The 24810-nt window shown below is 47.8% G+C and overlaps 1 protein-coding gene across 2 annotated transcripts in view; it reads left to right on the top strand.

Moving 5' to 3' along the window:
• The window catches only part of Ctdp1 (CTD phosphatase subunit 1), a 61574-nt gene that overhangs the window by 14324 nt on the left and 22440 nt on the right, over window positions 1–24810 (top strand). The window contains exons 6-11 of one of the 2 annotated variants that reach the window (XM_021151013.1): window positions 2944–3034; window positions 4001–4167; window positions 5147–6154; window positions 7807–7948; window positions 9211–9420; window positions 20906–21068. In XM_021151013.1, the coding sequence (XP_021006672.1) occupies window positions 2944–3034; window positions 4001–4167; window positions 5147–6154; window positions 7807–7948; window positions 9211–9420; window positions 20906–21068 (1781 nt within the window). The remainder of the gene's footprint in view (window positions 1–2943; window positions 3035–4000; window positions 4168–5146; window positions 6155–7806; window positions 7949–9210; window positions 9421–20905; window positions 21069–24810) is intronic. The other variant, XM_029471970.1, reaches the window with a different exon arrangement.

Below are 24810 nucleotides of genomic sequence, written 5' to 3'. Positions count from 1 at the left end.
CACATGCATACATGGGTGAATATATCTGCACCTCACCGCACCGCAAAGATGGTCTGTCTTTGTTGATGGAGTTGGTAGTTTAGAATCTCTATAGCCTATTTTTTTAAAACAGGCTTTGTTTTTTGGTCAGCTTTAGGTTCACTGCAGAATCACAGATGTTTCCCATGTACACGCTTCCCTCCATAGACTCTGGCCTGCTACACACACCCCACACAATGCTCTCTACCTCCCCACTGTCAGTGGCTCCCACCAGATTGTGTAGTTTGTCTAATTTGTGAACCTACACTGATGCTGTTTGTCATGAACATTGAAGCCACATGTTCAAGCTGTTTCACTTTGTCTGAGATTCAGTGTTTTAAGATTGTCACTCGTGTGTGTCACTTGTACACTGGGTGGGACGCAGGATTTGAAGGTATGTAATTGTATAATAGGCAGGTGAGGCATCTCAGACCAGTGAAGAACCTGTGCGCTGACCTCGTGTTCTAACCTTTAATCAGCAAGGTGGTGATTAGGAGGTGATCTTGGAGGCAGAACAGCCCCCACCTGTCAGGGAAGCTGCTGCTGCCCTCACCTTGGGTTTACAGCTCACAGAGCTGTGATGTAAATTACCCAGTCCCAACAGCCAAGGCAGCCCTGTATAAAAGCAGAGCCACTCCCAAGCCTGTGGCTTTCTTCCCATTGATGCCCTACATCTCTAGGTGCTAATTAGTGATGCATAGGCTAATAGTGATAATGGGGCAAGCTTTAGGCAGGTGACAGGAAAGGCACAGCAGAGTCTAATGAAGAAAACATCGCAGTTAAATGAGTACTTTGGTACTTTTTAAGTTAAAAGTATCAACGTTAAAAATAAGAGACTGTTCCTCACTGTCAGGTGCACGTGTATCCCCTCAGTGTGTGTCCCCGTGGGTGGTCTACATAGCTTGTCTCAGGGTCCGTGCGTTCCCATCCGTGCAGTGTGCTTGACCCGTAGGATTTATACATCATCGGTGTCACAACACCACAAAGGAACAGCTGTACTCGGCTTTCTCTTTCATCATATGGTAAACCTCCCCTCAGCGTGGGAATGGATAGACTTCTTGCTCTGGATTAGCTTCTGGGTGGGCGTCCTGATGCCTGTGCACCCTGTCCCTCTAGTGCCAGTACCGCTGCTTATTGTTTGGGTCTCTCAGATCTTAACCATAGGTGTTTGGGACAATTGCTGGGCACATCCTACAGCAGTAGATCTCAACTTGTAGGTTGAACAACCCTTTATAGGGGCTGCATATCAGATATTATACATATCAGATATTTACATTGAGATTCATAGCAGTAGCAGAATTACAGTTATGAAGTAGCCATGAAAATCATTTTATGGTTGGGGTCACCACAAGGGTCACAGCATTAGGAAGGCTGAGAGTCGCTGCTCTAGAGTCACTTAACTCTGCCTTGTAGAAACTGTGTTTTGTTGCTCTGACCACATCAACACAGCAAGGACCAGAATGAAGGAGGCACAGGGACTCTGTCAGTACTGACATCTCCTTAAGCAAAGCCACATGTCCCCGAGTTTCATGTAGGTCATACCCTCATTAGTCCTTCTGATAGTCAGTCAGTGAGATACTGCATCAGGTTCCTGTCAGAGAGGCCCCAGTGATAAGGGTAAAATAAGAGGAAAAGAATGCCAGGCCGCTTTCAGACCTGAAGCAGGAGAGCATGTTAATGTCTCTACTGATATCATCGGCAGTGCCACACCACAAGAGCCTGCTACCAGCTCTGGCCTTGGGGGGTGGGGGGGGGGTCTACCAAAAGCAAGACCTGCTGCTGTGTGTCTTCCTGAGCTAGTCAAGCAGGGGAGGCTTAGGCACCTGTTCCATTTCTACCTGTGGCTTTGTGGGAGAATTCTAGTGTCTCTTTCATCCAGAGAATGTTGGACAGAATGGGACAGCAATATCCATTAGAACTCTATGCTTATCTTTAAGAACATAAGTGTAAATGCTCCCAGACCAGAGCCCGAGGACAGCTGTGGACAGGGTGTGAATCCAATGGTAGTTACACCTACAGAACTAAGTCCTGAGTGTGCTGTGCGAGACACACCACAGTGACTGTGGTCACCAGTTAGTGGGGTGGGGATAGTTCAGCCTTTAGGAAGCACGGTCAGGTGGGAAGCAGAGGTGGTTAGGGCAGAAGCCTTAGAGGGAATACTGGGGCCGTGCTCCTCCTGTTTACTTCCTGGTTGCTGTGGAATGGTGGTTTCCCCAAAGTTCACGAGCCTGCTTTGATGTGCTGTGTTGTCATAGGCTTCAAACGAAGGCCCGGTGACCATGGGTGGAAGCCTGTAGATCTGTCGGTCATGAGTCTGTCCTCCTGCGTACTGCTCTTTTCAGGCGTTCACCACACGATGACAGAAAGCTTGATACACTTTTTGGAGTGCTGAAATGTGGTGACCACCTTGGAAGAGGTGCATCTCCTGCAACACTCTAACAAACTGCCTTTTTCATGCTGGTTTCATCCTGCGTCACTGACATGAGTTCATTACTATCCAAAGTGTCAGGCTTCCTCTTGGCTTTGTAACACGCTCCTGGTCGTGGAGGAGATGGCCGTGTGGTCCTGCTGATGGAATCAGAAATGCATGGGGAGTGTTTTCTCCCTGTTATTAAATGGCCTGGATTACATGGCAGAGTGATGTTCTGCTCTGAGTGCAAACCACAGGTGGACAGACCCACAACCATTGTTGTGTGAAGTACAGCGACAATTTATTTGCTTTATACAAAACTATGGAGTTTATGCATCTCAGTTGTGTCTTACAGATTGCTTCACGGATGTTGCTGTAGGCAGCAAACATGGTTCTGTTGTAGAAATTCTAATGTGTTAAAAGAAGAGCAGACCCAAGTGAGCTGGTCTCAACTGCACAGAGCACAGTGTGGAGTGCTGTGTGCACAGCATGACCTTTGTCCTTTCTTCCCACAGGCTTTCTGGACCCCGAGAAGAAGCTTTTTTCTCATCGAATATTGTCTAGAGATGAATGTATTGACCCGTTTTCTAAAACAGGAAACCTTAGGTATGTACTTAGCTGAATTACCATGGGACAACTTACTACTCAGTTTCCTCTTTAAAAATTGAATACTGAGATGTAGAGTAATAATCTCTGTCTAACATTTTCCAGAAATTTAACCTTCCTTCTCCAACTTTGAGCATAACCCATTGAGTACTCAGCAAGGCTGTTTCTATATAGACCCTGTGCTCCTCCCACATGGGTCCTGGGCCTGCTCTGCATGCTTGGGTCCTGTCTGTTTAAAGCCCATTTCTGTGATAAGATGCCACGACTAAAGCAACTTAGTAAAGAAATCAGGGGCTTGCTCACAGTTTCAGGGGGTGAGTCCCTATCATTGCAGGGAGCACATAGAAACGTCGTGAGCCTCTGGAGTCCATTCTCATTCAGACCACCACAGCCCTGAGAGTACCCAAGCCTTTCTGTGTCCTCCCGTCCTGTGCCCTACTCTGGACCATAGCAATGTAAAACTGCTTTTCCGTGGTTCTGGGGCTCTGTCAGAAGAGGCACAGTGGTCATCTTGCCCCTCGTGGACTGCATGTTAGCTTGCTCTTCACCTCTCAGCCATTGCCTTTCGTGTCTCCCTTCACCAGCTGGTCTCAGAGATTAGGCCTTGAATTTCAGGCCTATCTTGAGGCTTGTCTAAAACTCCCTGCTGCAGAGGCAGGAAGCACTGGCCATAGAGGTGGAGGTTTAGTGCTCATGAGGCAAAGCAGCCTAGAGACGGTGTGGGCCTGGAATTTTCTTAAGGAGAACCAAACAATGGAGAAAAACATTTTAATTTCACTTTCTCTGGAAAACATATACATTATGAGCTAAATGGAAGCACACTGTAATAGCTTGCTTCTTTTTAAGGAATCTGTTCTTTGTTCTTTATAGATAGTTGGAAGTCTTAGACTGTTCTTTTTAGCAGGATAAAAGATTATTGCAACTGGCAAATCACTGTCTGTGTAAACTGCATGTGCTTGCTTCTAGAAATCTCTTCCCCTGTGGAGACTCAATGGTTTGCATCATCGATGACCGAGAAGATGTGTGGAAGTTTGCCCCTAACCTCATAACTGTGAAGAAGTATGTCTACTTCCCAGGCACGGGTGATGTGAATGCACCCCCTGCAGCCCGGGAAGCTCAGACAAGGAAAAAAGGTGGGTCAGCTTCTCAGAGCGAAAATAGCATTTTAATAAGTGTCTGGCTCTTATTTTTTTTCTCTCTCTGTAATGATGGTTTCAAGTTGAATATTCACTTTTTTCTGTTTTGCTTTTTATTTGTATTTCAATTTTCCTGAAGCAATTGGATTTATGTAATGAAAAGTGAGATATTTAAAAATCATATTAGAGGCTGGTGCTATAATTCCGTGGTCTTTGAGTTCAGTCCCTGGTACTGGAGGGGACAGGTGTGGGGTGGTGCGGGATGTCACACTGTTCTGAGTGTCTCAGTGTGCTGCTGCGCTCCTTCCTAGGAGTCTGGGATAAGCACCCACAGGAGGAGTACGGTGTTCGGTACAGTGGTTCCCCTGTAAGAACCAGCCCGCAACACAACAGGGACTCAGTCTATTGCCTGCATGGAAACTGCATGGAAATTGAGTCAGAGGCACATGGGGGCCAGAGTCTGTCTGAAGGAAGTCACATTTCTCCCTCCCTCCCTCCCTCCCCCACCCCGCACCCTCTCTTGAGACTTAGTCTTTCTGTATAGTGCAGACGGCCCCCTCCTTCAGCCTCCCAACTATGGGGATACGGGTGTGCATCACCAAGTTCAGTTTAAAAGTTTTGATTTTAAGTTTTTATGGTGAGTTTTAGTTTTGAAATAGAATGTTTAGAGACATGCTATTGCTTCGTAGGCACTAAAATAGAAAATGAAGGTAAACTCCTTTCTGTAGCTGTAGGTCTTGCAGATGTAGAACCTTGTACATGAGGGTGTTGACCTAGAACACCTTGCCCACGCAGGCTGTTGGGGCAGAAGGTCTCTGCATGGTTATTTCTAGTTATTGTCCAGCTCTTAGATCAGAAACTTCCCTAGGCCTGAGCCAGAGAGGACGGCCAATCATACCGTCCTGAAGAGGGGTTTAGTTTCGAAAGTCACTTACCATTAAATAACGTAAATCTCTTTTGTGTGTCGTCTATGTAGTAAATCACTCTTCTAAGGGAGGGGACGCCTTGGAACAAGCTCTGTCCGTGAGGGACCCTGAGGACGGCAGACCTGCTCCCGGGGTGGAGCACAGCAATGGCCTTGGGAAGGCCTCCCGAGAGCTCAATGGTGGTGAGGCTGTGCCAGGAGTTTTTCCCAGTAAAGCAGACGAGAAGGAAGCCTGGCCCCTCACTCGGGCCTCTCCTGCCAGCAGCTCTAGTGGCCACGAGCCGACTGAAGCTCCAGAGCTCCCCGTGTCTTGTGAGTGGGATGGTCGGACAACGCCGGGGGTGCAGCCCACTCAGGGTGACGCCACCACCCAAGATTTGGACTTTGACCTGTCCAGTGACAGCGAGAGCAGCGAGAGCAGCAGCAGGTCAGAAGGTCAGAGGGCTCCAGCCCCCCAGGAGAGAACAAAAGCAGCTCCAGAGCACAGTGGGCCCCAGGACACGAGTGGGGGCAGAGCTGCAGCAAGCCCCCTGGGAGAGTCTGGGCCTAGCATCCACCCCCATGACAAAGGGTCAGACCTGGACACTCAGGAGGAGGGTGAACGGGACAGCCTCTGTGGCCTGGGCAATGGCAGTGTGGACCGGAAAGAGGCTGAAACGGAATCCCAGAACAGTGAGCAGTCAGGTGTCACTGCAGGCGAGTCCCTAGACCAGAGTGTCGGGGAGGAAGAGGAAGAGGACACAGACGACGACGACCACTTGATACACCTCGAGGAGATCCTGGTCCGAGTACACACTGACTACTACACGAAGTATGACAGATACCTCAGCAAGGAGCTTGAGGAAGCTCCAGATATCCGGAAGATTGTGCCAGAGCTCAAGAGCAAGGTGCTCGCAGATGTGGCGGTCATATTCAGCGGGCTGCACCCAACAAACCTTCCTGTGGAAAAGACTCGAGAGCACTATCACGCCACGGCCCTGGGAGCCAAGGTCCTTACCCAGCTGGTGCTGAGCCCTGATGCTCCAGACAGGGCCACTCACCTTATTGCAGCACGGGCTGGTATGTGCCACTGTCCCTGCTCCTGTGGGTGGGGACATCCCTGTGCTTCAGTGTGGTCCCTCCTCTCAAGGCTAGGTCACAGTGCACTGCATCTTTATAATCGTGAAGGTTTACAAACAGGTTGGCTTGCTAGGGAAATAAATGAGTGGGTGAAAGTGCTTGCCACACAGGGTGGGTAGGGCCTGAGTTGGCATCTCCAGAGCCCAGGGAAAGCCAGGCACAGATGCCTGTCACAATCCCACCGTACCCCAGACAGGAGGGTCCCAGAAGCTTGGGGGTCAGATTGCTTGGAATAAGCAACAACAGATGACAAAGACCCAGTCTCAAGAAAACAGAAACCAACATCCAAGGTTGTCCTCTGACCTCCACATTTGTGTATGCTACCTACACACACGTGCGCACGCGCACACACATAGGTTGATAAGTGACTTGACTTTGGGTAAAGTTGTTTTCCTATATACATTTCACCTGTCTCAGGTCTCTGGAAGAGTCACCTTCATGTTATGTATCGCACGATACTGAGTATTCTCTAAGAAAAACTTAATAGCTAATTACTGTTTTAAATGATCTTTATAAGCATTAGACTTTTCCTTATTAAGGTCACCCAGGCTGTCTAGGCACTGCTTGTCACCTCGCCATTTCTCCTCACCAGCAGTCAATGACTTAGGACTCCTGAGGTTTCACCTCCAGGCTATGCATGGCTGTCCATGTGGTCCAACCCATAGTCTCAGCAAAGGTTGCAGTCCTGTTTAACTCTGGCTCCAGAGCCTGATGGTATTGCTTTGTAGAACAGTTTGCACAGATCAGTGGGAATCAGATAGGCTCTTTGGACCCAGCAATGTCTTTTGTCTGAGGAGGGAATGTAGCACCAGCCCTCCTCAGGAACAAAGGGTCTTCCTTTCAGGGTATCCAGAGTACAAGCCAGGTCTTTCCTTGGGGGTGGTGTGTGTTTGCGTACGCGCTGTGTAGAGACTGTTGGAGTTACTAGTCTCCATGTCTATTTTGCCTGGTTTTGAAGCTTGTTCTCTGTGGACTCTTTAGTCGTAGGGATGCTGTGAGATATGTTCTCATTCTACCTTTTCCACTGAAGAGAGTGACTTCCTTGAAAACATAGCGAGTCTGGGAATCAGTTGGCCATCCTACAGTGTGGGGTTACTGAACTGTGTGCAAAGTAGACTTAAGATACTAGGACAGGGCAGGGTCAGCTGAAGATGGCTGAGGAGTCACTCAGTGAGTGGTCAGTAGCACTCCAGGGGCCCTTGGGACACAGAAGGACAAAAGAGAAGAGTGTGTAAGGCAGGGGACAAGGCCAGGCCAGGTGCCAGACTGGTTAAGGAAGCCCTGGAGTTCAAAAGTGATAGTGTCCCTCCATGCGGGGAGAGTTAACGGGACTCCAGATGGGTCTCTTGCCATGGCTGGTACCAGAGCCCAGGTAATAGGCAAGCCCGGAGGACAGGGCCTCAGCTGTCTGCAGGGATGACTTTATGATTAGGAAGTAGTTGAAGAACAGAAATACTGTTGACAAGAGGTTCTGTCCTCAGTGGTGAGGAGCATGTTTGTCTGTAAGCCTAGCATGCAGCTCTGTCCTAAGAGGAACTTAAGACCCCATTCTGGTACCACATGGCAGGCAGGCTGACATGTTGTCTCTGCAGGCACAGAGAAGGTGCGCCAGGCACAGGAGTGCAAACACCTACATGTGGTCAGCCCTGATTGGCTGTGGAGCTGCCTGGAGCGCTGGGACAAGGTGGAGGAGCAGCTCTTCCCACTCATGGATGATGATACCCGCACACATAGGTAGGTTCTCCCCCATCCATCCTATTCCACGCTGCCTTTCTTCCTTCCAGGTCCCTGAGGTACCCAGCCACAGCCAGGCATCTACTGAAGTCTACTCAGCTGTGACCCACCCTCATCCCCTGTGATCTTCCCACACTGGGCCAGGAGTTTCTGTAGACTCAGTTCTTTCTTTCCAGCAGTGCTTTCAGGAGGATAACTTGAGTTCTGGCTGGATACAGTGCTGAGAGCCTTAATTGCTGAGGGGTGGCCATCCCGGTGCTGTGACACAGTACCCTGACAACAATTGTAGGGAGGAGGGAGTATATTTTCTATCCTGGTAGGGAAGTTATGGTCACAGAAGCTTGGGATAGCTAGTCATGTGTAGGGCCCCCCTCACCCGAAGCCCAGAGAATGGTACCCCACCTACTTCTAGGATGAGTCTTCTCTCCTCAATAAATTTAATCAGAATAATCCTCACAGGCGTGGCCAGAGGCTTGTCTCCTAGATGATGGTTGATCTCTTATGCAAATTGTTATTAACCATTACAAATGGTACCCAACTCCCAAGGCTGCAGTGCTCCTTAGAGGGAGTCTGCTCTGTCCACCCTGGTCTTGGCCTTTGCAGAGTGATACTGCAGGTCCTCCATGGGCTCAAAGATGAGCAGCTGTTAACATCCAGAGAAGCATTAGAGCTGGGCTTTACTGTAGTGAAATTCAGTTGTGATACTCAGCACTAAATTCTAGTTTGCGTGTATTTCTTCAGAGGTCAATATCACACACATTATATAAAGGCTAGTCTAGATCTCAGAACCAAAGCAAGGGTATGGGATGAAGACCATGGAGCAGGTACACAAAATTACTCAAAGAAGGCGGCATATTGGGAAAATGGAATTTCTCATCTTTTGTGTATTTGAGATAGAGGCTTTTGGTTATTGGGGACAAGTGGCAGGCAGTTTCTGAGAGTAGCCCTGGTCGTTTTCAGCTGAAGCAAGTATCACAGAGAGCCAAGGCAGAGGGTTCCTGCAGGCAGGTGACTGGTGATGCTGCTTACACATCGCTGTGTTCTGGAAGTCAGAGTTGCAGATCTTCCATCTGAAGCATTCACTTAGGAGTCTGAAAGAGCATGTCATCCGGTGCCTAGCCAGTAGTGTCTGTTGTCCCTGATGCATTGTGCCCTGTTCCTGTATCCATGCCGTTCACATTGCTATGCCTCTCTTTCATCTTATGTCCCTGGGCCAAGTGTTACTAATAACACTATTCATGTCCCTTGCTCTCATCCCACAGGGATAACAGCCCTGCAGTCTTTCCAGACAGACACAGTGTGCTTCCAACAGCCTTGTTCCACCCAACACCCATCCATTCCAAGGCCCATCCTGGTCCCGAGGTTCGGATCTATGACTCTAACACAGGCAAGCTGATCCGGATGGGCCCCCAGGGTTCTGCACCAGCTCCCTCCAGTGCCCCACTTAACCATGGAGAGCCTTCCTCCTTCAGGTACGTTGTGGCACGTGTAAGCCTCTCTTGCTGAGAAAATGGGCATCTAAAATGTTAAACTTTAGTTTTCTGACCCTATTAAGATGGTTTTGTTGGGCTACAGTATAGACAAGCGATATTCGAGGTTCTCTTCAGTTCTGAGTTAGTGCTGAGCTGCCTGCCCAGCTGGTGATTTCCATGAGGCATGTGTGTCTACAGGATGCTCAGGGCTGGCAGGGTACCCATGAGAATCCTAGGATGCTCGGCAGAGGAGGGTCCCACAGGGTACTCCGACTTCCCTCCTAGGTCTGTCCTCAGCAGGCACTCAGTCTTAGCCACTTGGACTCTTGCATAAACTGAGATGTTTTGTCAGAAAGGTATGTGAGGACACTAGAGTAGATGAAGTCACTTGATGGCAGGGTTAGTGATGCTCACAAGCGACAGACCCTTATTGTTAATCCTACTCTCTCTCTGACCCTCAGACCACCCTGCTAGCGCTGAACATCCTACTTGTTTAGATAATGAGCTTAGCACGTTTGGGGCGGTAGTTACCATGTTCAGCTTGCAGTTGGCACACAGCCACCTGCCCATTCTCTGTGCTCCTTCAAAAGCACCAAAATCCTCCCTGGTAGTTGCCCTGGGGTCAGCATCCCAGAGCTATAGTGCTGTCGTTCTGCTCTGACTGCAAGCGCTCTCTGGCAGGCTGAGCAGCTTGCCTGTGTTCAGCAGAGTAGTTTTAGAGCTGAGCACAAACTTGTGCCCAGCCTCAGTGACACACAGGCAATGGGAAGCAGGATTGGCACAAATGGAATCCCAGATGTTTGTTCAGGACTGCTATCAAGTGGCTCTCTGTTTCCTCAGTACACCGTGGAATGCACCTGCTGCTTTGCAGTTTGAAACGAAAAGGGTCATCATTTCTGCAACTTGGTTTCTTCCAGTTAGTCACTTACGTGCTGGGCTGTGTCCACACGCTGCTGCTTATAGTCTGGACCATCGTATTACCACAGTGCCATCACTGAGTTAAAGGTTGTGAATATTTTTATCTGTGGTACAGTATTGCAGCCACTTTGGCAAACCGTGCTGCAGTTTGCCCAGATACCCAGAAGAGACGACCTGTATTGCCTGGTGAGGTGTGTGTGCTGCTCATAGCCCGTGAGCTGTCCTGGGAAGCTAATGGGTAGCAAGAGGTTTGTGAAGGCAGCCTCTCTGCGGCTGTGGCTCACTATTAGAATACACTGCAGCAAATTGCCTTCTCATGTCCTTCTGGTCCTTTCTCTACTGAGTTCTTTGGGGAGGGTGTTGGTTGACTTGTTATGAAGTTTGTCACGTAAAAACTCGAATGGAACCCTCCTACGTGCTTACAGGAGAGAGGCCTTGGAGAACTCGAGCAGCCAGAGCTTTTGCTGGCTGTGCATATCATCATGTCCAGTTGTGTGCATGCTAGCTGGTCTCCTCTGTAGCAGGTGCCTATGAGGACAGTTATTCGTTCAGTGTCTGTGAAGTTGCATTCAGTATAGATTCACTAGACATTTTTTCTTGCATTTTTTCACAGTTCAGACTGAGCCTCCTTTCAGATTCTATTGTGATCAATACTCTTTGGCAAACTCTACAAACTCTGATCGATAACTTGATCCGAGAACACAGGGGCAGAGGTTTTGGTACCTCCTGCCATAGCCACAGCCCCGCTTGCCTGCTGTGCAGAGCCTAGTCAGAACAGGTGTGAGCTAACAGTCACACGCAGGATCCAAGTAATTCATTTGTCACAGCATGAAAAGGCTGAGTTTGGTTCACAGCTGTGTGTATTTTACTATCTGAAAATATCTCAGGTAAACATTCATTTGTTTGCCAAAGTGTCTTTTAAAATGGTAAAGCTCTCCTCATTTCCGAGGTCTTGGATTGCAAATAAAGAGGATGAGTGTGCAGGGACACAGGTGGGGTGGGTGTGTCGTATGCCTAGAACTCACATAAATGCTGGCCACAGTGGAGCGCATCTGCAGTCTCGCTTATATCAGTGCAGGTGGAACTGGGCAGATGGCTGAAGGGCAGCGGCCGGCCAGCCCACCTCAGTCAGGGGGTGCCTTGTCTTAGACATATAAAGTGGAGATTGATTGAGAAGACACGTGATGTCAGCTTCAGGCCTCTACACAGACATGCATATAACTTGTATGAACGTGTTAATGCTACATACATTATATCAAAGAGCAAAAACATCCTGATGCCTCAGATGGGCAGCGGTGCTGAGACCTCCTCGCTACTCACCCCTGCCATCTCTCTACTCTCTGCTGCGCTGACACATGAAAGCCAGAAGCCATAGGGTGTGGGACATTGTGGAAGGTAGAGACAGAGTGTTTTAAAGTCTCCTGGAAGGCCCCATAGCTGACAGTGCATAAGAGAAGTAAAACCACACGGTACCAAAGAGCTCAGACCCAGGTGGGGCCATAAGTCTGTGCACATCCTTCATGTGGGACATGGTACACACGTGGAGGTCAGGGCAAGTCTGGTCTCGGGGCTGAGCTAGATACCTGGGCCCATGTGTTGTGGCATGATACTAGGTGATCTCAAGAGGAGACTGGCAGTGGAGAGAGATGAAGCATTCAGGTTGTAGGGATTAGTGGGTTGTGATGAACACTAGCCTCTACACAATCGCTAAGTACAGAGGTTCTTCCCAGGGCTGTGTGTTCCTTCAGAGGTGACATGTGTGTGGGTTTTGCTGAGGGACGTCTAAGTGGACTGAGCATTCGGCTGAGCTCCGGCAGTATTTGCTGAGAGTGCTCGCTCTTGGACCCAGGGTTTGCTTTCAGAGCTGTGACCTAGGGGTCTGAGGGCAGTGGAGCAAGATGCAAGATACGGAATTCTTCACTTTCTTTCTTGCTGAACATAGTCATAAAGCTGTCACATGAAACCATAATGGATGGTGTTGGGAACAGCCCCAGTGACCAGCTAGGCTGTGGCTTGTAGCCACCCATGTGGTGTTTTTTGGGCTGGTATGCTATGAGTCCAAAAAGGATGTATTCTTCTGATCTCAAGAGACACAATGGGGGAGTTGAGGCCACCACAGCATCCAGAATTTGAGAATCAAAACCAAGAGAGGGGAGGACCAAGGAACCTGATGACTACAGACTTCTTTTATTCTGGATTTTGAGTCCTTCCACATTGTCTCATCCAACAATAGCTGTGGAGGGAGTGTGCTTTGGTCAGCCTAGAGAAGCAGATGGGTATGGGAAAAGGGTGAAAAACTGGAGAAGTCAGGGAAGGTGTGGGCCTTTGCTGGGGGTAGTGGAGGCTGTCAAAAGAGCCTCAGCACCATGAAGTTGGGACACTGTGAACCCATTCTCTGGGGTTTTGTGGAGGTCCCTTTACATGGGTGTACTAGGTTAAATCACTGGTCCTAAGTGATTGGCTTTCTGGAGGTCAGAGGTGGGGTTGGGTTTTGAAGTTCCAGGCCTGGGGCTTTGGAGGAAGCAGCCCTGTTCTGAAGCCATCTCGTGCGTGGTGGAGACAGCAAGGTTTTGACTTTTGTGTTAGGAACCAGCAACACGCTAAGATTTCCCCTTTGAGCATCTAGTCCCAGAAGTCAAGGGGTTCGTGTTTGTGTTGCTGGCTGTTTGCAGTGTTATTATAACCTGATAAGGGGCAAGAAGGAGCTGTGCATTGAAGGCTATTTCTGAAATTCAGTTTCTAAATTGCAGTTGGACAGCAGTGCTTCCAGAATTTAAAGCAGCCGCAAAGTCAGTATGTGCTGGTGTGCACCTGCGCAACACCTGTGCAGTCTGCTTTCCACGCTGCGGAAACCAACTCAGCCTCTCATTTATTTCCCTTAAATAAAAAGCAAAGGCACCTTGTCTTAAGGTGAGTACAGGGTTAGGTACAATATTGTGTTTTTAATTATTCAACTTTGTTTGAAGTGTGTGTCAGTAGACTAGGGATTCCCAAGGCAAGTGAAAAGTGAGTGTTGTCTGAAAATACTTTGTGTGGCAGTCTGAGCTCAATACAGCTTTTATATGACAGCAGAGGCAGCCGTGTCTGAGATGGGGAGCTGCCTCTTGTAGCTGTAGGAGCCCGTCTCTGGCAGTGCATTCTGGGGCAGTGATGCGTTCTCTTAAACCTGCAAGTATCTCATGCATCCAGGCTGCCAACCAGTCTTGGTAGCCATCAACCTTGTCGCTGTATAAACTTTAAATGCAAAGTCTTAGCCTAGCTCACTTTGGAGGCTGCCAGGGAACCATGCTCCTGCTGTCCCTGCTTGAATGCACAGAAAACATAGAAACGCTGCAAGGTCAGCAGGTGTGAGAACTACGTAGTCATGACTCTGATTTCCCAACTGATTAACATACATAAGGAAAAATGGAGGCCCTGCCCCTGACTCTTCATTGCCTATATCTAAATACAGAGAACTGGATGTCTGGGGAGCCAGGAGCATCCAAATGCCAGAGGAATGTACTCCTTGTGTGTGTGTGTGTGTGTGTGTGTGTGTGTACACCAAGGGATGTAGCTGAGAGCTTCTAGCCCACTTTTTAGACCTTCTCTGCCAGAACCCCTTCTTGGCTGGTAAGGAAATGTAGAGTGTTTTCCTTAGACCACCGTGTGGAACACTCCCCTTGATTTAGAGACTTCCTTCCCGTACTTGTCGCTGAGTCTCCCGTGCTGAGGCACTGAACAAGTCGGTGTGCTCTGATTCAATGCTCCATGCTGCTGCTTGGCACCTGGTGACTTTCTCGTAGTCACGCCCACCACAGTGCCAGAGGTCCATCCACGGTGGCCTTGGAACAGCGCAGCCACAGTCTCCAGTGTCGGCTATAGAGTCTCCTCGGGCCACAGCATAGTATGGACCGCTCTTCTAGCCATCCAACAACTTGTGCGGCTTCTGCTTTGCCTGTCACAGGGCTCCTGTGCCTGCTCTACTTCTGGGAATTCAGCCTTGTACCTCCACAGAGTGACAGGCAGCCGGTCCTGGGCCTGGAACTCTCTGCAGACCCATTGTGACAGGGCGCTTGGCAACAGCACCGAGATGAGCTGCGTCACCCTGGTTGTGAGGTTGTAAGTTTTGCTCTGTACTTGGTGGCTAGTACAATGGAGTCTCCAAGACTTGTCACTGAGTGAAGTCAGGGACATCTGCAGGCACTCCTTAATGAGACTCGAGCACAGTAAACGTGTGGCTTGAGAGCCAACTGTATCCAGTTGGTGGGTGATGTCATCTGACCCCACTCTTAACTTGGTGTCTGAAGCAGGCTGAGATACAGGTACCCCCTGGCCAGGTGAATTCAGGGGCTGACCCCTTGGCCTGACTGAATTTGCTAAGATGGTGGTGGTTCCCATGGGGCAAGTAGAGCCAGAGAGAGGCCGAGCATGCCTCTCCTAAGGCTTCCCTGAGCTCTGAGCACTCACTGGTGAATGGCTCCTTGGGGAAATGGCTGTGGTCTTGCCCAGCCTCTAATGGAGCTTTTTGGTTATTTCTGTTAACATGTCTGTATGTTTTCCACTTGAACAAACATTTTCTCAGTCTACTGCAGTTTGTCTTTTTACCTTTTAACTAACTGGACCTTTGATAGTATAATAGATTTTACTTCATGAGTTTTGTAAACTTCTACTTACCAGCTTTTTTGTTATGAATTGTGTTTTCATTGTTGAGTTTTATTACCGACAGCCTAGCCTTCAGATTTCTCTAACCATTTTATTCTGTTTCTCTAAACATGTTGTACTCTTAACATTTACATATACTTAAATATGATGTTTTCTGTCAGGTTTTTTTTTTTTTGGAAGGAGGGCGGTATGAAGGGGTGTATGGTGTGTACACAGGAGTGCATGTGGAGGTCAGAGGTCAGTATCCCCTAGCAGCCTCATTTGCTCTTAACTATACAGTTTGACAGAGTTGGAGCTCACCAATTTAGTAAGCAGACTGACCACTGAATTCCAAAGATGTGCCTGTTTGCCTCTGCTGTACTGGGATTAAAGGAGCATGTGTGGCCATGCCAGGCATTCACAGAGGTGCTGGGGAACCCAGTTCCAGTACTCAGGCCTGCATGGAAAGTTTACCGAGTCACCTTCCCAGCCTGAGTCACTTTTTGTAGAAGTTACAAGAGGTCTTTTTCACCTCTGTGCGACCGACCACAAAGATGCTTGAGGATAGGGGGATGGATTGGTTTGCTCTGAGACAGTCTCTTACTCTAGCCCAGTGTGGCTGTGCTGCCACAGCCTCCCCACTGCTGGGTCACAGGTGAACATCACTGGGACGTGAGGCCTGCTGTGCTCCACGAGTGCCTTGCCCTTCATTGCCGTTGTTCCCAAGTTGAGCAAGTACAGTTTTCCGGGTTTGTTTCCTGGCTCCATCTGTTCCACCAGAGAACTCGTGTGTCACCTTTCTTTCAGTCTTGGGTGAAATATTGTCTTTGGGTAGGTTGTTGAGAGTCTGTGGGGTTTGAGGCATCTTCCTTGTCACACTGGAGACCGTCCCTTCTTCCTTCCTCATATGAAGTGTTGTTCCTGGTGACTGGGGTTTTCAGTAGTTGTGTGTATCATGAACTCTAATAGACATTTCTTTTCCTGAACCTGCTTCTACATGGGTAGTCACCTTGTTTGAATTTTATTACATTTATATACTTACAGTTTTAGAGGGAAGGTGTGTGGACTTGTGAGGCATGCCACAGAGTGACCATGAAGATCACAGGGCAACTTACACGAGTGTTTCTCTCCTCCTACCATGTAGGTCCAAACTCAGAGCTCAGGCCAGCAAACTTGGCAGCCAGCACCTTTATTCAGAGTGTCTCCCTGCCCCAGTGGTTGGTTTAATATAAAACAAAACATCTTTGAACTCTTGGAATGTGGACCTATCTCTGTTGGCTTATATATGTTGGCAGGCATAGTAGCCATGAGTCTGCGATATATTTCCCACTGTGTGACCAGTGTGACTTTGCTTCACAGGATGGGTTGAGTAGTGCCCTCTCCCCTTCCTTCACTGAGCCGGTAGAGAGCAGGGACCACACTGTGGAATGTCTGGATGTTTAACTGATTCTGACTAGCCCTGATACTGGGAATCATATCTTTTTTTGCAAATCAGTTGTGCTGGAGTTCTCTTCTGTAATCAGTTATTTACACTTGGGAAGTAGAGTCAAGAGGCCCAGGGATCCAGCTCATCCTCAAGCCAGCCTGGACAGTGTGTGCTGTGTCCAGAACCAAACAACACCAGTCATTCGGTTTATTGACTTGTGGTTGTTTTCTTGTTAAAGCTCCGTGGTTTCTGTTCTTTACCGGCTTCCTCCTGCTTGCTTGCTTGCTTGCTTGCTTGCTTGCTTGCTTGCTTGCTTGCTTGCTTGCTTGCTTGCTTTCCTACATTTGTTCCAGCAGTTGCATGCAGTTCAAGAGATTCCCTTAGAGCAAGGTCTTCTGTGGTGCCCTTACCTGCTGTGTAAACCCTTCCTGGGGAGGGTTCAGTCAGGTTTCTGTCCCATGTGTGCTTCAGATTCCATTCCATGATTAGGAGACTGTGTCCCCTAATAGCCCCATCTCAGCACCTTGAAAGCATCTGAGCCCTCCTGGTCTCTGAATTGATAGACAAGGTCTACTGTTGGCTTCCTTCCTCCTACAGAGGGTGGCATCTTCCTCACACTGCTTCCATGATGGTCTTTTGTTTGTTTTGTCTTTAATCGCACGTTCCATGACTGTGTGCTGGTGTGGATTTTGAGTAGAGGATTTGCTCAGCCTCTTAGGTCAGAAGTTTATAACTTTATGCTAGATTAGGGACATTTCCAGCCATTGCTGTTTGGGTTCATCTCTACAGAGCTCTTTTAGGAGTCTTGAACCTTTTGTTGCCTCTTACCTGAGTTCTTGAAGCTGTCTTCCTTCTTCCTCCAGTCGTGCTTTCTCTCTGTGTAGACAAGGTGGTTTCTGTTACATCTCACTGTGGTACACGCATGAGCTGCCAGCCTCGTGGGTGCGCTCCCATGGTGCTTTTCATCCCTAGACTTCCCTCGTCTTTTGCATCCTCCTCTTTGCCAAGGGTTTCTTTTTCTCGTCTCTTTCAGATATATTTGTAATTGGTGGTTAATGTCTTTTTTTGTCGTAGATGGCTTAAAATCTTTGTAAGATAAAAGGTCACCTTGGAGTTAACAACCCTCTGTTGATTGTCCTTTCCAACAGTTAGAGGTCTTCCTGTTCTTACACAAGTAATTCTGGCTGAAGCCTGGCCGTTTCCCATCATGTTAAGAATGTGGGTCTGGTGCATCGTCTGTCTTAACTGACTACTGATATTGTGGTGGGGGAGGGGTGGTGGTATTACTAGGAAATGATACCAAGTCTCGCTCCCTGTGCTGCTTCTGAGGCCCATCATGGATGCTCTTGCTGCAAAGAGAGCACTGTTAGACTCTAGGCTTTCTACCTGTCTCCTCCCTGCTCTCATTAAGATGGCAGGAGCTGGGCAACAGTGGGTTTGTTTGGTTAGAGTAGAATTGGTATTGTCTACACATTGATGTATCAGCTCATTTAACATTAAAGCATTGTCTGTTAATACATGTTTTATTTTAAATCAAAAGTTACTTCTTCAGATCAAGAAGGGATATAACAGGAGTTATAACAGGAGTGCTTTCCATTTGACAGCTCTGCCATACTTTCTCCTTTGGTGGCGCTTTAAGTAACTGGCCAGCCTTGCACCAGGGCAGCCCTGGAAGAGCAGGACGTCACAGGTGTTTGAGAGCTTCCTTCCATATAGTGACTGATCTGTAGCCTCTTAGAGGTCAGAGGAGATGGTTTTGCACTTTTCATGCACCTCAAGCCTGTCACTGTTTGCAGAACTCCCCTGGAGCTGTCAGACCAGGGTGGCCCTGATCTGGGCATGGCCTGGGCAGTGCCAACCTTTAAAGATTAACAACTAAGCTTTCAGAAGAGAGGTCGTGGTCTTAAACTTCAAATTTGGTTGAAACCATTAGACAACCTAAAAGAGAAGCACACCATGTTTATTTTTAGTAAAAGGAAGACGAACATGAGCTTTCCCCTGTTTTCTTTGGAGCTGTGGTGTTGGGAGCAAGGGGCAGTGGTTTAAGCAGCTGTAAACGAGGTCCTGTTGTGAACCTGGGTAGAGCATAGCAGGGAGGAAGAGGCTCCTTCCAGGGCTTGTTACTCAGCCCTGGGCAGCACAGGAACAACTGTGGCAGGAGGTGGCACCCTCTGCTGTTGCAGTTCACCTGCAAGCCTCAGATGTCCAGGCCCTTCCATCTCTCAGTGTTTATAAAGGTTCTACAAGTACACAGCTCCCTGCAAGCCTAGGAGACTTGGGATTCCTTAGCTGTTGGTAGGAGGTGGCATTAGAGGATTCCCTACCCCTTGCCTCTCGCCTATTACAGTGTCCAAGCCTGGGGTGGCTTAGACTCCAAGGCTAAGCAATACTCCAGCAGTCTCCCAGCCACCGTGCCCCATGGTTTCTCTTCTCTGGCTCTTTGCAGCCTTGTGTTCTTCAGCTTCTGTTTTACCCTGGCCAGTCTGAGCTCTTGAGCTTCCTCCTCAGCTAACAACAGCCTTGCCACTTTGACAGCTCTGTGCCAACTACTCAGTGGTCATTACCGCTCTGCCACCTCCAACATGACTGTGACTCTGGGTCTTAGCCTCCTCTCCTAAAAGTAAGCAAATAGAGATTAAAGAGAAGCCTAATGTTGCATCAGGAGAGCATTGTCCATCTAGCTCCCCAGGTGAGTCATGCTGTTCTGTGTAGCTGTGTGGGGGGGGGGGGGGGGCCACAGTACCCAAAGCCCTTTGGTACCAGCCAGTAAAGTCTCTGGTAGGCCAACAGAGGAAGTGTTGTCCCTTGAGTCCCTGGTAATTGTTTTAGGGTCATCTAGAGCTTACCAAGGCTTGTCTTGTGGTAGCAAAAACTCACTACAGAGGCTTTGAAACAGCCCTGTGGCAAGCAGCTGAGGTTGCTGTGTAGCTTTCTTACAGTGCCCATGGAGTGATCAGGAATGGCCAGTGCCACATACAGATAGTTCAACTTTTTGAGGCAACCAAGCAGAGTGAGTCCAGCAGCTGCCAGGTAGAGTCTGCTTGCCTCGTCCCCAAGTTATTTCCTCATTTACAAGAAAATAGCATCCGGAGTTTTACTGTAGCAGATTTAATACTAATCATTGTGTCTTGCTGTCCATGAGTCCTTTCATCTGTCTCATAAAGGCAGTGCTAGACCTTGGCCACACACATCCTCATCACACTTTCTGCTCAACTATGACTGTGGTCAGACAGTTTTGCTAAAGATAGGACATGGAGACAACATTTGCAGAGACTGCACTTCTTAGATTTTCGGGCAGAAAAATCTTTTGCCCTCAATAGATAATATTCAGTTAGCCTAATACAGTTTCTTTTTATCTTTGTGACTTAGAATTAATGCCCCATTATTGTTTTTATGTTTTAATGTGTGTGTACGTGTGTGTACTCCAGTGCGTGTGTGCCTGTGGGTATGCATATGCTGTTGTATCCTTGTGGAGAGCAGAGCCCGTGTGGGTGTCAGTTCTGTCTTTCCACCTTGTGGATCCTTAAGAACCAATTCAAGTGGGCCGCCTTGGCTGCAAGTGCCTTTATCAGCTGCACCATCTTGCTGGGTCCCACATTTCTCCTTGTGATAGTGAGGTTTTGTCACTTTATGCCAATGTCTGTGCTGGCCGGTCTGGGACCCCGTAGGCAGTGGTGCTCAGCTTCTTGGCCCACTCTTTAACCTCAGGAAGGACCTATTCTAGAAACAGCTGGCCTCAGACTCATAACAGTTTTCCTGCTTCAGTCTTACAAGTCCTAGAATTGTGCATATGAGCCACTCACTTTGCCTAGTGTACCTTAAACTTTAACACAAACTTAAACATGCATAAAATATATTCAATGAGGTTTGCCACATGTAGATGCACATTGCAAACAGAAATGTTTTTCAACAGAGCTTCAGTTTTGCCAATAAGAATACCACTTTAGTGTTGGCATCACGGGGGTCCAGGTTGGAAGTGTCTTTGAGGCTTGCACTTGGTCCTTGCAGCTGCCTGGTTACTATAGACTCAGTGAAGCTGTGCACGCATAATCTAATGTCTCCTCTGCGTCCTTTGTAAGCAGATTAATTCCACCCCATTGGGAGCCACCTCTCAACTCACCAGTCCTGCTTGACTTCTGTTGTGTGCTCTGAACAGGAAGTAAATGTCACTTTTGCCGCCTTTTGTTCATTCCTAAGTCTTGGCTTTCCTCGGGGTAAATGACACTCCCTGATGATTCCGGGCAAACCCTTGGTCTCCCTTTAAGTTTCATGCTCAGGTCAAGTCAGGCGATGGATTGTAGACAAGGAGGTTTCTCTGTTAAAAGAGGTGTGAGCCTCCTCAAGAGCCAGGACGTGTCCCAGGAGGAGATAGCAAGTGGGTAGAGCGGACAGGGCAACTTGTCTCTCCCAACAAATGCCCTCTGTGTGTATCACCTCATCCAGAAGTCAGGTGTCTGCCACCGAGCTGGAAGGGTGCCATGGAAATGCTTTCCTCACGCGGGACTGTAACATTCCTTACAGAGCTGTTCAGCCACATCAGCAGCAAATGTTTGGTGAAGAGCTGCCAGAATCTCAAGATGGAGAGCAGCCTGGCCCTGCTAGAAGAAAGCGACAACCCAGTATGTCAGAGACAATGCCGCTGTACACTCTCTGTAAGGAGGACTTAGAGAGTATGGACAAAGAGGTGAGAATGTGACCCAGGTCCCAGTTTCCAGAGGCTGCTGTGCACACGCACGTCACAGATTCAGCTGGGCTTCCATGCAGGACAGGCACAGGTGTTGTGAGCCAGCACCTGGTTTCCTATTAAAAAGGATTTGTAACCACGTGAAATGAAGTGCCCATGTGTTTGGCAACAAAAACTCACAGCTGCCACTCCCAGGGATTCGTGATAGTGTCTTCAGATGTTCCAAATTGTCATAACAAGAGGGTGCTTCTGGCATTTTGAGGTACAGGAGCCACAAGAGCTTTTCAGGATACCCTGCTAAGGAAACATCCAGACAGAAAGCTGATAGGATTCAAGATATGAAATGCTTAATTAGTTTGCATTCAGTTAAACAGATGGTTTTTTTAATACATGAAGTCAGACAAATTAAAACCAGTTTCTTCTGCCGTTTTTACACCACTAAATAGTTTTAAGTACATAATGTGAAGTTAGTTTTTTCAAATGCTCAATTTGGAGAACTGAATATCCTGACTACAGATGTGTTTTAATTACAGCCTAAATACTGGGGCTGTGGAGGGGGCCAGTTACTCCTTAGAGCTAAAAGCAAAACTGTGTCATAGGTCAGTATTGCCCTGGGTATTCCTGTGTCCCATCTTCCTCTGGGCTCCCAGGCTAGCCCTCTGACAGAAGCTTTTGCTTCTGGGGTGTTTGTGGTGTGGTCTGTGCAGTTGTTGCTCTGCGGCCTGTTTTGAGAGGACCACAGTAAGAGGCGAGTATCGGGTCACGTGGACCAGAGCTGCCCTCGGCATGCTTCCTGCACCTGCGGGTGAGCCCATGTCCCTGGCACTGCTGGGCTGTGAGGACAGAAGTGCTTCCTCTCCATTGATCATGCAGCAGAGAGCCCAATCAAGAAAGCATGGTTCTCATTTATTTTTGAGCAAAAGCAAGAAAATACATTTATTTTCAGGATGAAATCTCATCTGTAATTCAGATTCTCTCTCAGATGATAGCTTCTTTTCTGAACTCTTTACCATTTTTCTGTGTTTTTACACTTTAACTGTTGTCATTTCATGAGAAGGTTTTTTCTTGGCCACTGATTCCCTGTCTTCAAGATCAGCTGACTTGGATCTGGAAGCAGTGCCCACTCCCGTCGAGCGAGCACACTTCCCTCTCCCCACCCCGGGGCCTGCCATGTTCCTGTTTCCCTTCTGGCTTCACAGGAATCCCCTTGCAGTCCATTTGATACTACTTGGCCTTGTTGTTGCTTTTATTCCCTTCATATCAAAAGACCTCAAGTTATGCTGTGAGACAGCAACTTTTACTTACTCCACAACCTTATCATCCTCTCAGCCATAAAAACCCCTTAAGCCCTAACTCAGCTCCGCAGAAGCTCCTGCGGATGAGCTGGAGCTCTGGCTCCCATGCATGGGTCCTGCTAAGTGGGGGAAGACAACTGGAAGCTTCATAACCCTACACGGGCTTTGCTCTTTCCTGGGTCCTGGGACCATACAAGAAAGCATCCCTGTCCTCCAACAGAGACAGTAGCCATGCTTCCCCATGCCGGAGCATAAGGGAGATGCTTTCTCAGTTCCATGGGTCCCAGATCACCTTAGACTGTCCAGTTTTCTTGGGGATAAAGCGGGCGGGCAGGCTCACAGTATCTAAGCACCACGCTATTTTATGTACCTCAGGCCACTTAGGCTGTGCGTGACATATCCACTAAGTAGTAATAAGCCTCGTGGGTGCTTAGGTTTCACTGTCTCCTGTATATCAGTGTCTGTCCCTCTTCCAGCAGACAGGAGTCACTACTCTAGGACCACCCTGATCCCAGAGACTTCATCTTAGCTAACACATCAACAAAGACCCTGTGTCTCCAATGAGACCTTGCTAAGAGTCACTTTCTGGGTTATGTCCAGTTGACAGGTAAAGCTAGCAGAGTTATGGACATGCGCCATGTACATTTTGTATCCTGCCATTACACACAATGCCATAGACACAGGGACCAGAGCAGGAGCTTGGGGTGGAGAGGCATAGATGTGCTTGATAGGATAGGCAGGGACTTGAGCAGAAGCACCCAATCACCTGCATCCGTGCTGCTACTCAGGTGCTCCCTTGCGCAAGCTGGAGCAGGGTTTTTCCTGAGACATTTTAGCCTGGCTTATAAACTAGGTATACAAACCACACGCTTACTTGTAGTGAATCATGAAGTTTATTTTAAAAGAATTCTTTGGTATATGTATAACCTTGTTGCTTATTAAAGGTCAAAGCAAACTTGAACTTTAATAAGATAAATATGTGTATTTGATGTGTTCATGAAGACATTGATTGCCATGCATGAGCGTGACAGAGGACAGTCTTGGACACTGTTCCTATAGTACTGTCCACCTTGGACACTTCCCGGAATACTGTCCACCTTGGATTTTGAGAAGGGGGGGGGGGTCACTCACCAGCTAGGCTAGGCCAACTGCCTAGGCCATTCCGCCCAGTGGATCCACCTCTCTCAGCCTGCAGAGTTAGGGTTATAAGTGTGTACCACTATGCCTGGCTCTTTTGTGTAACTTCTAGAGATTTAATTCAGAATTTGTTCTTTTTAAGAGAAAAATTATTTTTCTCCTAAAAATATTAAATATTTACTACTGCAGAACATGGCTCGTTTTTTCATTTTAGTTGATATTTTGCTTTTGTAATCATCAATTCTGATGATACCATTTTACAGAAAATAAAAATCATACAAGATGGCAGTAATATTCTTAGAGCCATTTCAAAAATTGTTGGGAAATTATGTGCTAATCCCAAACCAATGTTCATTTGATGATTTTTTTTTTTTTTATGAAATTCAAGTTAGCAACTCAAAACTGAAATTTAAAAATCAGCATTTCAGGGCTAAAGAGATGACTCAGCAGTTAAAAACACTGTTCTTCCAGAGGTCCTGAGTTCAATTCCCTGCAACCACATGGTGGCTCACAACCATCTGTAATGGGATCTGATGCCCTCTTCTGGTCTGAAGACAGCTACAGTGTACTCATATCAAAATAAATAAATAAATAAATAAATAAATAAATACCTTTTTTTTAAAAAAAATCAGCATTTTAGTACAATATAATTGAAAGCAACATACTAACTTCATATTTATGTTTCCTAATGACCGGAAAATATTCTTTGTTTTCTGTAAACAGTTATGTTTCTTTAAGAGCAGACAACTTTGTCTGAACAGCAGCAGCACTGCAATTTCATGACATGCATCAGTCCCCAGTCTGAGCCAAGGCATTCAGACAGCATCCACTGGCATTGTGTGTAATGGCAGGATACAAAATGTACATGGTGCATGTCCATAACTCTGCTAGCTTTACCTGTCAACTGGACATAACCCAGAAAGTGACTCTTAGCAAGGAATTACCTTGATCGGGCTGCCTGTGGGCTGTCCATGGGCAGTTTTCTAGGTTGTTAATTGAGTTAGGAAGACCCGCCCTGAGTGTGGGCAGCACCGTTTCATGGACTGGCCCTAAATTGTCCACTAGTGAAGAAAGTCAGCCGGCATAGTGGCAAGCAGGTGGGCAACCCGGGTGAGGTCACTTGTCTCTGCCTTTCCTGGGCGTGCTATGACTACTTTGTCCCCCCGCCATGATTTTCTCTCAGTGATGGACTGACCTAGAATCAGAAGCCAAGTAAGCCCTGTCCTCCCCTTAAGTTTGCTCGGGTCTAGGAGTTTTATCATAGCAACAGAACTGTTACTAGAGGAGTGAGTTTGTTGCTGCCTTTTTGT

Source organism: Mus caroli, chromosome 18, assembly GCF_900094665.2.
Source record: "Mus caroli chromosome 18, CAROLI_EIJ_v1.1, whole genome shotgun sequence".
In the NCBI taxonomy this organism is placed as follows: Eukaryota; Metazoa; Chordata; class Mammalia; order Rodentia; family Muridae; genus Mus; species Mus caroli.
This window is presented reverse-complemented; position numbering and strand designations above follow the sequence as displayed.